The sequence below is a fragment of the Pholis gunnellus genome (genome assembly GCF_910591455.1).
Source record: "Pholis gunnellus genome assembly, chromosome: 2".
Classification (NCBI taxonomy): domain Eukaryota; kingdom Metazoa; phylum Chordata; class Actinopteri; order Perciformes; family Pholidae; genus Pholis; species Pholis gunnellus.
In genome coordinates this window covers 2,432,928-2,449,888 of record NC_136536.1, presented here as the reverse complement: position 1 = coordinate 2,449,888, position 16,961 = coordinate 2,432,928, and the positions used below count along the sequence as shown (strand labels likewise).

The 16,961-nt window shown below is 45.7% G+C and overlaps 2 protein-coding genes across 2 annotated transcripts; one reads left to right on the top strand and one right to left on the bottom strand.

Moving 5' to 3' along the window:
• Window positions 1-4,808: 4,808 nt before the first annotated feature.
• spata2 (spermatogenesis associated 2) lies at window positions 4,809-9,377 on the bottom strand. Its single transcript, XM_079179452.1, has 3 exons — window positions 9,296-9,377; window positions 7,303-8,153; window positions 4,809-6,615 (listed from the first exon to the last, which is right to left on the bottom strand). Exons 2-3 carry the CDS (start codon window positions 7,651-7,653, stop codon window positions 5,266-5,268), a joined length of 1,701 nt encoding a protein of 566 aa, XP_079035578.1. The 5' UTR covers window positions 7,654-8,153; window positions 9,296-9,377; the 3' UTR covers window positions 4,809-5,265.
• A 492-nt stretch (window positions 9,378-9,869) lies between these two features.
• On the top strand, window positions 9,870-15,400 carry rnf114 (ring finger protein 114). The gene is made up of 6 exons (XM_079169471.1): window positions 9,870-10,017; window positions 10,920-11,070; window positions 11,217-11,323; window positions 12,704-12,818; window positions 13,656-13,763; window positions 13,846-15,400. Exons 1-6 carry the CDS (start codon window positions 9,878-9,880, stop codon window positions 13,909-13,911), a joined length of 687 nt encoding a protein of 228 aa, XP_079025597.1. The 5' UTR covers window positions 9,870-9,877; the 3' UTR covers window positions 13,912-15,400.
• The last annotated feature ends 1,561 nt before the right edge of the window (window positions 15,401-16,961 follow it).

Below are 16,961 nucleotides of genomic sequence, written 5' to 3'. Positions count from 1 at the left end.
CAATTAACTCTCATGAAGGGAAAACACACTGAAAGGGTTAAAGTTCTAAGACGAAGACACAGACAACTAACAGACCAGACAACACCGTCATAGAGACCTGTCAATCACTGTGTAGCCCCGCCCCTAAAGCATCCCCTGCTTTATGGTCTGTTTGACTCTAAATGGACCATCATTTACTAAATGAACATCATGCTGTATTGAAGAAGACTTGAAACTAGAGATTGAGACCATAAACTCATGTTTACAATGTTTACTGAGGTAATAAATCAAGAGAGAAGTAGAGTCATTTTCTCATAGACTTCTATACAACCAGAGGAGTCGCCCCCTGGTGGACACTAGAGAGAATGCAGCTTTAACACGTGAAGCTTTGGCTTCACTTTTTCGGACCTGAAGGTTGCCGCCTGGTCCAGATACTGATCCAAGTATTATACCCAATATGGAAGCTTATTTTAAATTAAATTAAAGAAAGGCAGCAACCAAAGACAGTGAATAATATAAACTCTTACTTTGTAGCTTAGGCAGTTACAAATATGTAGTGCTTATTTAGTGCGTCCTGTTTTATTGCAGTAAAATGTGACGCTGAGACATCTCGTCTTCTCCTCATAGAATTAATCACTAATACTTAAAACCACTGACTACTAAACTCGTATTTTACTTTACATGCAACAGCCAGTGTAAAAAAAACCAGAAGAGCAACGAGGAAAGAGGCTGCTTCTAGTTTATCATCGATATTAGTCTCAGAAAGAAACATTCATTCAAAAAATACTTTAAAGCAAAACCCACACAGCTGCTCATTGAAAGAAATTCAGATTCATGCAGCCTCAGTCTCTCCATTCATGGGCATTTGTCACCATCTACTGGTCATATAGGGAACAAGATAACACCTCTGAGCTGGAGACTCGAGTCAGAATGAAGATTTCACTTCATCAGTGAAAACACAGCTGGAGCACAGAGCAGCAGCCTGGAGGTCAGGAGGCTGCAGGTACGTTAACACAGAAGCGAAGGCGTTACCTTCTGTGGAGATATTAGAACTGAACTATCATTTTTAAACCTGTAGAGAGTAAAAACAATATTTTTAAAGTTACCTGTAGTTGGTTCAAAAAGAGACAATATAAAGTTTCAAATCACCAAAAACTCAAAAGGCGAAAAACATGTTTTTTTTCAGAATTTTATTCTTTAAATTATTTTATAAAATCTCATTTACGTTTCAATATATATATATATTTATATATATATTTATATATATTTTTTTCACCAATTAACAATTTTGGCTATTTTCCCTTTTCACCCTCCCCCCTCTCATGTATGCCCACATTTTGATCTTAAGGTCCAGACTCCTTCATATTGTGCAATGATCCTCAGTGCCACGGTGGATAGAGAGAGGGGGGGGGGGGGGGGGGGGGGGGTGTAGGGTAGAGGTATGGGTCTGGGGGGGGGGGGGGTCTGGTACAGTACAGAGCATGCTGAGGTACTGACTTCCACAATGAGTGAGTTCAACCAACCGTGTTCAGACGGCTCAATGCATTCCATGACTCTGAATGAAAATAGCTCTTTTGCCCCCCCCACCCCCGTCCCCCACCGATGGAGGTAAAGTGCTCCACATCAGATGTTCACCTAAACCTTTAGCAGCAGCCCTGCAGACTGTTTAGCCCTTTTTGTAGCGATCAGAGTCCCGGTAGGCGTCCATGTTCTTCTTCTAAGCTTTCTTAAAAAGGCTGAACGACTGTACATCCGGGCGAGCAGCGGGGTTTTCTAAGGGGGGGGGGGTTCTACTCCAATAAGGTGTTTGTTCTTCATTTGGCAATACGATCGCTCTTCCAACATGGCTCAACACTTGTGAAAGTCGTCTTTGTTGCTGGTATGATTTGCGCACGAACCGATTCGAAAAAACACGCCTGTGATAAAGATTTCAAACAGAAGACAAACGCTCTCTCGTCTCTGAGCTACAGGTGAACGTATCAAACGGTCCTCTAAGTGTTTTACACGATGAAGACACTGAACTCAAGTTTAAAAAGGGAAGGAATGAACAGAAGTCGCCACCTGGAAGTAAACTTCTTTTAGGTCAAAACTAAAAATCATTCCAGGAAAACACGGTTATTATTACAGGCCGCAACCCTTAAAGCACGTGTTACTCATTGCTGCACGATTCTGTTCATATTGGTTCAATCTGCTCCGTCTTCAGACAGCTGAACGGGCTGAAGGCGTTCAGAGGCTGTTCCTGACAGAACACTGAGGCCTGTCAAAATAACCGAGTCTCTTAAATGAGATGGAATGTAAAAATCAGCCCTTTGGTGACTCATCAACCGCAAAAACACCACGTTAACCATCCTCTAACGCGGCGAATCAAAGCCCGATCACTGAAAGGGTCCGTCTGGATTCATGACGTACAGTTTACAGACCGTTCGATGAAACGTCCACAGCAGATCGCTCCAGGAAACTCCGGCTGACCCAAAAATCTTAGCGAGGGGCCATGCAGAATAAAAACATCATACGACACGTGCAGCCAAGCAGACACAACAACATGAACCCCTGTAATAATAATAATAATAATAATAATATAGTGCAAAAACCATGTGACAACTTCTATCTTCTGCAAAGCTAAAATGTTATTTACTGTGTCGGAAACACAGTACTGCAAAATGAGTATTTCCCCGGTAAGTAGTGTTGTATTACAGCTATTAATCCACGTGATGCGACGCGAGCAGAAGATTTGATTCTTGTGGCAGGTGAGCTGATGTCATAATAATACGAGTGGAGGCGTGTCTGGTCGTAGCAGCCTGGTGTCGTGCTGCCTTCAGGTGCTGCAGGGATTTCAGGAAGCGAAGGAGAAGCGACCTCATTCATTCATGATCGACGCAGACGGACCGTCTGTCTGTCCTGCTTCAAACACAGCAACGGTTAAGTTCTGTGTGGATTTTGTTTGGGGGGGTTAAATATTATTAAATATTATAACTTTTGATAAAGTAGGGCTGCTCCCTCTCAATCCACTAATCTGTTTGTGTCTTAGTCGCATAAGATTTAGTTGCTGTAACTTTATGAGCTCATCTCTGGTCAACACGACTTAAAGACGCTTCTGTGTGATTCTCTGTGAAAATCAACTCATCGAGTAGTCGACACAAACCAGACGAGTTAGTCGACTGAGAACTTCTTTGGTGGAGAACAGCCCGGAAGTATAGTTAGTACTTTTCTAAAAGAGTAATAAATAAAAGAAAAAGTAACTCATTACACTTCCTGAGTAACTTGCCCGTCACACAGGAGAGGCTTCTGTCTTCTGTCACCGGGGAAAATAACAAACTTGTAGTTCAATGTAATCCAGAACACGAGCACAACAGACTAGTTCATACTCGCTGTAGAGAAGCCGACGCGGAGAAATGACGTGACCGTCACAAATAGTTGACTGATAAAAACATTATTTACACGTCTAAGGATACAAAGAAGGCCAATTCATTTAGAGATGCTTTAGAATCGGGAGGTCTTAAAAATCTACATTTGAGTAAATATTTAGCAGCCAAATCAAACTGTTTACAGGATGTTCAACCTTTGATTCTCTCTAATACATTTAATACTTGACTTGTTTCTTTACAGGACGTCTATAAAAGGTCATAAAGTAGTCGATTGAATATAATTACGATCCCTCCTACAGCCTGTGTTCATGTCTCTGAGTTACACTCGTCATCTTTTTGTTTCCTCACAGTTCTCTTTGTTCCACACAGAGGATCAACGCCTCCGTTCATGCTCAGAGCGGCTAACGCTGCGGCACCACGAGACTACCAACACAACTTCAATCAGCACCTTTCTGACCGTTTCAACGGGCGGAGCTTTTACGATGGAACTACTTGTTGCGGGACTATTGTGTTGAACTGCATTATATTTCACGATGTTCCTGTTTTTTTGTGTGCACACGCCAACAACACAGACCTGTAAACGGGATGAAATCAGCCGATTCTAAGAGGAGACGTTCTGTATCCAGCTAAGACACACAGAGCATCACAACGGGGAGAACGCAAGCTGAAGACGTTCGAGGTAGACGTGAAACCGCGTCGAGCGTTCGCTGACGAAACCAGCGAACTGACATGATCTGGTGAGGGGGGGGGGGGGGGCACTACATGGACCATGGCGGCTGAAGGAGTGTAATGAAGAGGAATGGGGGGGGGGGGGTAGTGGGGGGGGGGGGGGGGGGGGAGGAGTGTGGAGGGGGAGGGACCGACACAACTAAACAGGCTATTTACCAGACAGAAGTCACCGCCACACATCTCCAACGGCTCGAGTCCACAGCAGCATTTAAACCTCAGTCACATGACCAGAAACCACCCGGGGGTATTTTACAAGGCAGAATCATTTTAAATAGAATATATGGCATCCGACCATTGGCTCAATACGTCTCCCACCCCACAGACACAAGTTTACAACCCCCCCCACAAAGAAAAGGTCCCAATGCCAGACCTCATGCCCATTTAACAGTCTCACATTGTTCTAGAGAATAGAGATTAAAAATATATACTATTGACTTATTGACTTCCAGTGTATGTTTTCTCTGTTTTTTCCCCCCTATTGTTTTTCAAGTTTAAAAAGACCTCCTGTGTCACAATGCAAGCTAGGAGGTCTTTTCTATATATATACACACACACACACACACACACACACACACACACACACACACACACACACACACACACACACACACACACACACACACACACACACACACACACACACACACACACACACACACACACACACACTCTCTCTCTCTCACATATATATATATATATTATATATATATATATATATATATATATAGAGGAATTTTTAGCTGAGAAGTTAGGCAAAGTATATATATATATATATATATATGTTCATTTGGACTGAATTCATTCAGAATGAGAAGGAATTAAAACTCCCTTTTCTCCAGTTTTCCCTTTTTGAGGAGGACACAAGTCGAGGAAGTGGGGAAGCACTACAACATCACATGACTACTGAAGAGCAGGTAGCGAGGAGAAAGGAAGAAGCGAGAGATTTAAAAAGGCCTGAACTTGTACAAGGCAGAGAGATGGGCGGGCGATATGGCTCTCTGTGGCATGATGTGCATTCCAGGGCGCCGCCGACGGCGAGGGGCAAATGTACAAAGTTCGGGGTTAGAGAGCAAAACGACCGTCAGATAAAGGGGGGGGGGGCTGTTTTAAACGGCAACAGAGCTGAAGCAATAGTGCGAGACTACGCAGCAGGGGAGGGGGAGGGGGGGACACAAATATTCGTCGGCCCGACTCATCGGTACACCAGGTGAGATATGGTGCCGGATTTGAAGTTGAGCTGATGGTTGGGCACGAAGCTGTGCTGGGGGTTCTTCCGCGTGCAAATATCCTTGGCGTACAAGCCCATGCACGAGTCACATGACACCTTGGAGCAGTTCACGCAGGTGTGCGACGCCCCCGGCTTGTTGCAAAAGCCGCACCGCGACCCGCCCAGGCTCAGCCGCTCGCTGCCGCCGCCGCCCTTCGGAGTCGTGAGGGCGACGGACTTGCTCGCGAACAGCTTCGCGGACATGAGGGGCTTCTCCGCCATCTGGGGGTGAGGGTGCGGGTGAGAGTGCGAGTGGGTCAGCGTGAGCGGGTGCGGGTGGAGGTGGGAGTGAGTGTTGGAGTAGACGGAGAGCTTTTCCTTGACGGGGATGTACCCGTCGAGGGGCCGCGGGGATTTGGGGTGGTAGTCCTGCAGGCCGCAGCACGGGGAGGGGTCCACGTCGTGACAGGAAGCACAGAGGATCATGTCACACCTCTGGCAGGAGGCCATGGAGGAGCAGCCCAGCCCGCAGCCCTGACACTTCACACTGCCGTGAGCTTTGAGCAGCCACGCGTCCCGCACATCCCGGGGCTCTCTGGACGGAGGCCGAGAGGGGGTCTGCCTTCCCCCCGTCCCGACACCCCGCTCCGTGTACAAGTCGATCTCATCCAAAGAGGACAGGTGGTAGGATGTGTAAGCATCCGCCGGGGGAGGCGACTGGATTGGGAAGAAATCCGCAACGGGGCTGTAGGAAGGCGGAGCGGCCACGGAGAAGAGGGACGCCGAGGTGCAGGGCCTGATGATCTCATCCTTCATGTCCTCCTCTGCATCCACAAACAGAGGCTCCTTCCTCAGACTCAGCGAGGCCTTCAGGACGGGCTTGCTCACTGCCGCGTGCCAGTGGCCGGCCCCGTCTGTGACGTCCACGGACTTAGACGGTCGGCTGCCTCGCCTCAGGTGGTGGGCGTGAGGCCTCTCGATGTCCAGCGGCCGCACGGACAGCCGGGCCATGTCCGCCCCGAGGCTGTCGCGTCTGCGGAGCGCCTCGGCGCAGCCGGCCGCGTCGTCTCTGCAGCCTCTGCGGAGTTCCAGGGCCTCCATCTCCGAGGCCGAGCCGCGGGCCAGAGCCACGACCTCCCCGAGGAGACGACACTCCGCCTGGGCCAAGAAGAGCTCGAACGCCAGCTGCCGGAGATGATTCGTGCCTCCCGGGTGCTCCTGCAAGTGGAACTGCGAATCGTGGTCACAGGTGTAGCCGATGGTGCGCATTAGAGTTCGGAGTTCGGCATCAGAAATGGCGGACTGCAGATGGTACACGTATGGGCCGGTGAAGGTCTATAAAGAGAAACGGCTTAATTAGCATTACTGTCAGAACAAGAAAGTAATGCCGACATTTCAACGTTTGGTTCACACATAAATACTGTTTCGGGGTTTTAGACAATAAACACTAACGACCTACATGCTAACTGAGAGGAGAATTAAAAGGAGTATTTGTATGTTAGCTATGCTGCAGGATGCACATTCTGTTGTCAGATGTTAATGTGAGTGTATTCTTTACAGCAGTTAATAAAGTACAGGATCAACTTTGGAGACAAAGCTCTGACATCACATCTGAACAAAAGCCTCTGTAGACAGATCACTGCGTCTCTGCGACCAAGTGGCACAGCTTCTACAACGGAGGCTCTTCGGGGAAGATGTGTTCTAGATCTCGTTTCCACATAGAGCCGTATGAAATAGAAGTGTTTGCACTTGTAAACCACCAGCTGGACCTTTGAAGCGATAACTCCCAGTGGCATCATCTGTATCTCTCTTTCTGCACTAGTTTTATTCAAATCTGAAAGATGCACTTTAAACTATTACAAATTAAATCAGATGAATACATTGCATTCCCTTTGCAAGTGGCCGTATTTCAGGTGTTCACTTGAATCGTCTGTATTTTTGGACAAACTCCAAGAACGTTGACATGTTTCTGAGTATTTGTTTTCATCTTTAAGTGAGAAGAATAGGACAAAGTGAACTCACCTTGATACATCTGAACTCCTTCTTCCAGGGGAAGAGCAGGAGGTTGGTGCATATGGTCTCCAGCGTGTGGAAGGCTCTCTCCAGGCTCCTGATGTTGCCCCCTCTCTGACAGCGGAGGGAATTCTCCACCACTTCATAGTAACGCACCATCCGGAAGCGCTGTCCCGGGTCCGGCTGGTAGGCCCCCAGCAGAGCCGTCGCAGTGGAGAGCAGCGCCTCGCTGTCCTTGTGCCTCCCTCTGTCCCCCTCCGGTGCACTTCCAACCCCCGTGTACTCCCCTCCACCCTCCAGACGCCTCTCCAGCAGCGTCACATACCTTCGAAACAGGTCCTCTTTTAACTTGGCATCCATTGTCGGCAGCGGACTAGCAGTCGGCCGTTCGGCTACTTTTCTGAGAGAGCCTCACCCCTCTTAGCATACTCTGCACCAGGGTGCCACATTCAAGCACCATGTTTTGGTCACCATGATTCACTGCGAACGCTTTGGCACACGCTCGGCGTTAATAACGTTTTGGAGAGGTGGAAGAGGAGTGAGATTTTGCACCCAATCAGCAGCACATCCTTTAAACAACAGATGCAGTTGTTGTGGCGCTTTCAGTTGGCGTAGCTAGGCTGCAGCCTGTAGGGACGCCTTCTTACGGGCATCTCTGGCATCGGCTCAAAGCCTGACTCGTTCCAGGACACGCGAGGCCTATGTCGTGCACGACGAGGTCAGGAGGAGCTGTAGCTTCACGCTCTGTTAACGCAGCGCTGCTTCTATTCCGGTCCTCGGTTTCGGCGTGTGCAGAGCTCAAGGTCACTCATCGTGGAGCCACATTCGTGATCGTGGGATTCTTCTGAGCCGGCTCCAAGCTGTAGAGACACAGGAGAGCTTTAGGAAAATGGAAATCTCTCATTCCAGATACACACATGGACAAGGAAACTTGCAGTCACATATCTTTCTGATGGATGCACCGTGTGGGTATTTTTATATGTCTGTCGTATAGCCAATAGGTTGGACTGATAGATTATCATCACGATGTACACAACATAGTACAATACTAGAGGAACTACAGTGTACATCACGGTCACTGTTGACAGACACTATTGTTGTCTTGCGCCAGCAGATATGTGAGCCAGCGGTACAAACATGTGTGTAAACACATGACAATGTAGTACAAGAGTCTCCCGAATGATGATACTACTTATATTAATATTATCACTTATTTCTGCACACATTGTAAAAGGGTCAATATTGCATAACTTTGTAAATGTAATCTTATATTCTGTTTTTATAGGTTTACTTTGTAACATCTGCCTCTTGGGACTGCAGATGAAAAACAACCTATTGTCTAATAACTCTGGTGCATTTACAGCAATGTTTTTATTAATGTGCACTGTCCCTTATCAAATAAACCAATAAATACGTTTAAAAAACCCACGGTAGCCTGCACCTAGCATAGTTAGCTCAAATTAAGAGCGCTATATTAGGCATACGGATGTGGATATATATGTAAGTTTACCTACCTACCTTTCCCCACCGCGGGACTAATAAAGGATTATCTTATTTTACCAAACAAACCTACCTACACACATCAACCTTAGCGAGCATCCGTCTCACACGCAACATGCCTTGGCTAACACATCCAGCATGCGTTACTAATGCGCGTCACACAGCAACAGAGTCGCTCCGTCACGACCAGCGATGATGATGATAATAAAGTAGACGCCCGGAGGACGAGCGTGTACGTTAATTCTTCAGGAATGTCAAACCCACAAAAAAACCCGATTCTTCTGGCAGTGAACGCCCATTTCAGCAGCGCAGCTGGCTAGCTAAACAATTGCTTTAGCTTAGCTAGCAGGGCGGTCCATCGTTGGATATAAATGATTTTTAAGTATATTATTTAAACATGTACCGTCACTGTGACGTGACTCTTGTGCGATAAAAGTGTAATTTTGAGCTTAAGCTAAGATACCACACCGCTTTTCTTAAAGCCACTACGAGCACATCTTACCTTTAACGAGTGCTAGCCGTGTGGCTAGCTACGCCTCCTCCTCAGCTGTTGGAAATTCCCATCATCCCAACGCGCATGCGCTGCTAGTTCTGACAGTTCTCGTCAGCAGCGGAGGGCCCACGTGCTGTTTGAGACAGAAAGGGGGAGGAGCTACAGAAACCAGCTGCCAACTACATCCGGTGAATATACAGGAAAATAAAACTATTTATTGAAAATGTCGATATTGTGTTTAGCTGCCTTTCAATTTATGTAATATAAATTTAAATAGAATAAAATTAATTGTTTAATATAAATCGTTCTGCTCTGAGAATCGATTAATCATTGTAAGCAATAAAGACATAGAGAGAGAGACAGAGACAGAGAGAGAAAGAGATGTTTTTAGTTTGTTTTATTAATAAACAACGTTATTATTGTGTTTAAACGATAACTGTCATAAAGTCATGATGTGTTACACACTCTGATCCAGTAAGTGGCGGTAATGCGCCTTAAACGTTGGTTTGTAGTCTGCCAATAAACTGAAAGAAGAAGAAGAGGAGGAGAGGGGGTGAGAGGGGGGTGAACTGTCTCAGCGAAGAAAAAGAAATGGCGACGCTCGGAGGGTTTAGTGCAGCACAGCACAAGAAAAACGTCTCCGACGGGACCACCGGCGACATGTCGGAGTTCGTCTGTCCGGTTTGTCTCGAGATCTTCGACAGTCCCGTGACGACCCAATGCAGCCACACGTGAGTGTATTTCTGCCATTTTATTTTACATCAACCGTCCAAAAACCTCCTTTAACCCACCTCTCTCTGATAGTTCCGTGGGACAAATAATGGGGGAGGAGGAGGGAGAGAAAGGCTCGTTATTTTAACGTGTCGCGACGTCAGAGTCACAAAAACATCGACCACGCGCGAGCCTGTTGTTGTTATTGTTGTGACCCCGTATTTCTATTTTGGATATTTGGTTAAAAAAGCCCAATGTCAGCTCGCTAAAATCAGTTTCAGTTTTGTTTACATCAAAGAGGCGGCCTCACCTGGGAGTTGTAGTTCGGACAGCCGTTGCTTGGACTCATCAACCCGCTTTGAAGGACTACAAGTCCCAGCGCCCTCTCGAGGGGGGACTTTCCATCGGATTTACAGGAAGCTTTACCGGGATCTTCCAGAGAATGACAGCACCTGTTTTTATATTTTAATACACAGTTTATTAGTAAGAATACTTTGTAAACAGACTTTTCATTCCTCCTGATCACCGGAGGACACATTATATATTGTTTTATATCAAATGATACTTGTTTCAACATCCTTATTTGTTTCTTTCTTTATTGTAGAGTTTTCATATTTTCTATTTTTTTAATTATCTCTTTTACTATTGCGACACCAATCCCAATCCCTTTTACCAATCCCTTTTACGTGTAACATACTGTAACATACAAAAACCGTTTTGATTGAATTCTGATTAAAATGGATCAGTTTTCTTTCTTTGTTTATGTTTATCGTGTCTCACTGATCTTTCTGTTATTGTTATTATTGTCTTGCAGCATTTGCTGCTTTGTCTGTCAAAGCACTTTGTAAACTCTGTTTTTAAAGGTGCTGTATAAATAATAATAATATTATTATTATTATTATTTCTCCCATCTCTTGCCCAGGTTCTGCCACAGTTGTTTGCAGGAGTGTTTGCGTCCACAGAAGCCCGTCTGCGCCGTGTGCCGGGCCGGGCTGGGCCCCTGGACTAAAGCTGCGGAGCTTGAGCTCAAGATCCAATCGTCTGTGGCCGCTTGCAAAGGATGTGGAACACAGGTAGGTGCTGGGGCGTCTGAAAAATGGCCTCTGCTGATTTGGATAACATGCAAAAAGGGGGGGGGGGTAAAAGGATCGCTGTAGCATTATCATAACTACATTTGCGACGGTTGCAGTGTTTTAAATTGCGTTCTCTCGCTATTCAGGTCCGTCTTTCTCAGATGAGAGGCCACACAGCTGCCTGCTCAAAGTTCCAGGAATACATCGAGGAGGGAGTGAGGACCACTGCCCAGAGCCAGCCCGCCATCATCAGGTGAAACTCAATGTTACCGACGTGATGAACACTAAAGAGTTAACTCTGTAGCTGAGCAGTAGAGAGAGGTTCTGCAGTCCTGCATGAGTGCAAAGAAGCATTGTTTTGTGTGAGCGAACTCCTTGAAGAATACTGAACAATCCAGTCTGATGTGGCCATAAACCGGTTCTGTGAGCAACAACAAGACGTCGGTGCGCTCCGTTTAAACCATCTGTTCGGCTTAGTTTATCCCACATTCGACCTGCAGGGTGAAACACATGAGAAAGTAGTAAAGGATCGTTGTGGGAAAACCTTTTAACGATTGCTTTAATAAGCTTTCTTTGTACTGTAGCTTGTTGCCGTAACTCGAGCCTCCGAGCATTAACGAAGGAGTTTATAGTCTCTGCGCTGCATTGTTCTCTGAAACACCAGAGGACGTACAAACAAAGGGAACTGTGAAGAATCAAAAAGACGACGAGTGTAACTCAGAACGTCCACAATGACGAGGAGAGATTGTAATTATCTGTAAACTCATATTAATGGACTACTTTATTGCCTTTAATACAAGATCTATAAAGATATAAGTTATGTATTAAATGCATCATAAAGAAATATTGGTTCATTATCATGTAAACAGTTTGATTTGGCTGCAAAATATTTCTGGGTTCCTTTTGGATTATTGCAGAAAATAATCCCTTCATTTAGATAATCTTCACAAATGAACACCACGCTTACGATTGTTGAAGCGTGAACACAATCAGAAGTCAGAAGACAACGTTCTAAAGGAACTCCACCACAGAGAACATGTTAAACACAGACCTCACCTCATCAAACAAAAAACCCAGAAAGAAATCCATCCAACCGGACCTTCAAACGTGCCGACTCACTTCCTGGTGTTTGGGACTCATTAGAGCTCATAACTACCTTTTAGTAGTTGTGAGTACGTTTTCTGTCCAGCGCTTGTATTTCTTCTGCCTGATAATCGGACACAATTCACCATTTTATATGTTCTATTAGAGAATGAAACACTTCCACGTACGGTGATGAGCCGTTCATGTTTACGACTCAGAAGTGGATCTGCTCTTTCTGTGGTGACATTTTAGCTTTTTAGAGATGATTACAAACAAGAAAATGGTGATTTGTAACGCGGATATGACGACCAATCAAAGTAGTGGCCAGTTAGAACAGTTGGATTATTAAGAACATGTTATCCAGTGTTTCTCCTGGGATTGAGTTGTTGTTATTATTATTATTATTATATAGTTGCGTCCTGCTGGGAGGTTTTCTTTGTTTGATGTCGATATGATTCAGATAGCAAAGAGAAAAGAATCTCTTCTCTTCTGTTGGAACACAGAATCAGTGCTGAACGTCTTGTTGTCGTCTCTTGTTTCTTTCCCACAGTCCAGTACCAAATCGCTTCACCTTCACCTGCCCGTACTGCAACTGCCAGAACCTGGACCAGGACGGCCTGGTCGAACACTGCACTTCCCAGCATGCTCGTGATGCACGACAAGTGGTAGGAATCAGAAAAAACAAAAACAATGTCCCCGATCCCATCTCCCTCCGTCTGTCTGTCTGTGTCACACTCACTGCTGCATGAAGCAAAGTATTTTCGTGAAGATATTAAAAGTCCATTTCGTGACTGTTTGTTGTTGTTTACATTCGTATGGAGCGCGTGTGCTTCCGGGCTGCGCAGCAAATATTAATCGTGGTTAAAGATTTTATCTTTGACAAAAAAAACATGATCGACTGATAACGACTTTTAAAATGCGAGCTCCTCTCACAGAGAACTCTGCTGCGTATCAGATGAAGCTGTTCCTCAACTAACAGCCAGCCATCAGGGGGGAGATGGAGACGTTGAGGCTTTTTATTTGTGGGGAGCCGTCGTGCCGCTGTCGACCTTAAGCCTCCGCTCCGGCGACGGTGGCGGAGAAGTTCTTTGAATTTGGCTCAAACGTCTGTCTGTCCCATTATCACAAACTCAATATCTGAGGAACGACTCGAGCTAATTTCTTCCAATCCGGATACAAATTTGAAGAACGGTCAGAATCTGAGCTCCCTGTGACTCAATAATTCATATGCTAATTATGGCAATTTCACACAAATGTCTAATAGGAGTGTTGACATTATGGACAGACGTGGATGTTGTAGTTTTAACTCTTATTTACTGTAGACTGATATTTATCTGCGGGCTGTGATTGGTAGTTTCTCTTTGTTGCGTCGTGTGAACGGCCTCTTAACGTGGCGGACGCACAAACGGACAGGAAGTGGGCGAGGAGAGGGTGTGAGGCCGCGGTTCAGATTTCCTCTGTTCACAGACTCATTGTCGGTTTTTCCCTCTGCGTCCGTCCAGGTGTGTCCCATCTGTGCCTCGATGCCTTGGGGGGACCCGAACTACAGGAGTGCTGACTTTTTCCAGCACCTGAAGATCAGACACACGTTCTCCTACGACACCTTTGTTGTAAGTCAAAGCCCCGAAAACGCCCGTTTTACGTTAATAATGATCAGCTCGCTTCTATATTAGCTCTATTTTCTCTCTGCAGGATTACTCCACAGACGAGCACACGATGATCCAGGAGGCTCTACAGCGCTCCCTCTTGGACAACTGACGTGCGAAGAACAATCCGGAAGAGGAGGGAATCCACCGAAGTGAAGTGAAGTGAAGGGGAGACGTGAAGTCTTCTGAAGAAGACGCACTGTAACACCATTCCTCCGTCAGGAGGATGGTGGTACTGTACCGCTATGGGTAACCAGCTTCACAGGGAAATTGTTATTGTCGTTACGGATCTATAGGTTTATTATTCCGAAAATAAATCCTGCAATATGGTTTCAAAAAAAAAAAGAAGAAAAAAAAAAGCATATTGTACCGTCTGATTTAGGAGTGATACTGTGTTTCTGCTCTCTTATCCCCCCCCCCCCCAAAAAAAAGTTGAGTCTGTAGACTTGATAGTCTGTCGAATATCTACTAAACTATGTTCGTCCCAGCTGTTTGTTCGTTTATGACACTATGACGTCATAGAGCCAAAAAACTTCCAAAGTTGTGATTAAATCTCCCCCGTCGTCAATACTTGATGTAATGAGAGGGTTCGACCACTAGGTGGCTAAACGACGGACTCCACTCGTCGAGTTGTTCTCGCACCGATAAAGTATAATAACTCGAGTGTGACTCTGCATGTTCACTCTCAAACAAGTGGAGAGGGTTGTTTTTATTAAGTTTTCTGTTCCCGGGTGAAGTGTGTGAGAGAGTTGAGTGTGTGCTCGTTCTGTTTTTCAGAGATCTACTGGAAAGAATAAATAATAAGAGGGTGAAACAGAAGCCAGATTGTTGGCTGTTTGCTTTATTGTAACGTTTCTCCCTTCCGTCTCTGTGCCTGCTGGTAGATCTGGTTTCTGACTTCCAAAACTCCTCCATAGGGCTAATAGTTCAGTTGGGTGAAAACCAAACGATGCAAGTAGGAGAGCATCAGTGTGTCGTGGTCGTCGGTCGTTCTGTGATTTCCTTTCTGTTCTTGTCTCGTAGAGGTTTTACCTGCATGCTTCCGGCCAGAGGGGGGCAGCAGAGCTCCACCTGCTCTCTGGTCGTCCTCTGTTGCAAAGACGCAATTCAGCATTCTGTTCATCGTTTTTCACACGCAGCACACCGAAAGGGGTTTAGTGGAGGGGATGCATACCTTCATGAGTAGCCATAACGTCACGGGTGTGACACGACTTTTAAGATTTTTTAAATGTAATTTACTGTTGCGTGTTTTTTCTTTTTGTTTTCATCACGAGAGACAAAGAGACACTCCAGTTTGTTTTGATGGCGTTTTGTAGTGTGAACATCTCCGACAACAGTTCTGTAAAGAGAAAAGGTGAACGTAGTTATTATTTGTGTGCCTCATAATCAGAAAGCATGTGAAGAAACAACAATATTCAGTTTGACTTTGCCTGATTTCTTTTCTTTTTGTTGGTTTTCACTCCTGTGGATTGTGTCTCTTACTTTCCCTCCAGTGTTGTGTCCTAATGACTTGTAATTGTCACAAATCAACCACACACAGCGAGGCTGCATTGCATTTTGTCTTTTCACCAACAGGTAAATAAAACGTTAACGCACCCCGATCAAGTAGCTCCAGAGCACAACCTTAATGCCTTTTCACGTAGTCTTTGGTGCCGCCTAGACCTTCGGTTCGTTTGTTTCTTCCTCTCCGGTAAAATGTAATAATTTTGTACGTGTTTCTCAATGTATGATGACCTTTTTCTTTCTCAATATCTCTCTCTCTCATTCTCTCTCTCTTGTCAGCCTTACTGTTAGCGGGTCTAAATCCTGATAAATTAAAGCTCTTTAATTATTTAAACCCTGAACCCCAGAAATCAGGCGCAGTGATTTATACGTGTGTGTGTGTGTGTGTGAGAGAGACGTGGGGGGGGGGAGAAACAACACTCGCTGCTCTGATGGATGACCACAGTGTGTGTGTGTGTGTGTGTGTGTGTGTGCGTGCGTGTGTGTGTGTGTGTGTGTGTGTGTGTGTGTGCGTGCGTGTGTGAGTGTGTGAGTGAGTGAGTGAGTGAGTGAGAGAGTTAAAGGGGAAGGCAATGTGCATCAACGGTAACTGGATTTGCTCAGTTGTCACAATAATCGAGCACGGGGCAACAGAACAGTAGAAATAAACCTCTGGTTGGCGTGTTGGAGATCAGGGCAGTGCTAAATCACACCCAACGATGATATTGCAATGTGTATTTTATTATTTTTTTGCATGTACTTGTATATCTGTGCTGAGTTTTCTGATGAAACTTGGGCCCTTCGGTGTACATTGTCCACAGGGAGCGAGAACCCTCTCATCTCTTTTCCTTTGTGTAATTACTGTAGCTAAATGATATTACAGTGACTCACCTATAGCTCCACGGAGAATCTCACCCACCAAACTTCTTGATGTAGCCCCCCCCCCCCCCCCCCCTTCCCTCCCTTCCCTCCCTCCTCCATCAGGTTTCGCTCCTGGCAGATGGAGGAGAGATGTTAGCTGTGAGAGAACTAACGAGATACTCCAGTGCTTCTGGGCAGGAAGGAAGTGGAGCCGTAAAAACACGGCAGAGAGAAGTCTTTCTTGTCTGTTTGGTGGCGGAGATATAAAAGAAAGAAAAGAACGGGGGGAGAGGGGGAGGCCGAGGTGGGGAATAGGAAAGGGAAGAAAGAGAGAGAGAGAGGGGGGAGGGAAGAGAAGTGAACACATTGAATAAAAATTTCATAAAGTTCAGCGTGTGGTTTTCTTTGATGCGAGCAATAGATGTGCAGTCTGCAGGCCCTGTGGAGGCAGCAATTAATGCTACATGTTGCCCGCGGGCGAGCGAGGACGGTGGCTCGGTTTATTTTTCTCTTTTTTTTTTTTTTTTTTTTTAGAAGTGTGTCGCACCATCACTCCACCCGAGACGCCCTCTCACCAGCCGCTTTGTTTTTCCTCTCTGTGTATCGTAAACCTGCTTTTTATCCACCTGCTGGACGCCTTTTGAAACTCTGCATCTCCTGAACTTTGAAGCTGCGCCCCCCCCCGGACGATGTCATTCCACGTTCGAATACTCAAAAGGCGAACGCATGATAAGTTCAGCCGATGTTTTAGTGACATTGTTGTAATCTAACACTTTTGGGTCACGAGTCGGGACCCGGCAAAAAAATAAAACAGCCCAG

Bases quoted from the DNA above. Each gene is read 5' to 3' on its own strand.
- rnf114 (XM_079169471.1), top strand. From the start codon at position 9,878: ATGGCGACGCTCGGAGGGTTTAGTGCAGCACAGCACAAGAAAAACGTC. The intron at 11,324-12,703 runs GTGAAACTCAAT...TCTTTCCCACAG, and splicing joins AGCCAGCCCGCCATCATCAG to TCCAGTACCAAATCGCTTCA. The intron at 12,819-13,655 runs GTAGGAATCAGA...GCGTCCGTCCAG, and splicing joins CTCGTGATGCACGACAAGTG to GTGTGTCCCATCTGTGCCTC.
- spata2 (XM_079179452.1), bottom strand. From the start codon at position 7,653: ATGGATGCCAAGTTAAAAGAGGACCTGTTTCGAAGGTATGTGACGCTG. The intron at 6,616-7,302 runs GTGAGTTCACTT...TTCTCTTTATAG, and splicing joins AGGAGTTCAGATGTATCAAG to ACCTTCACCGGCCCATACGT.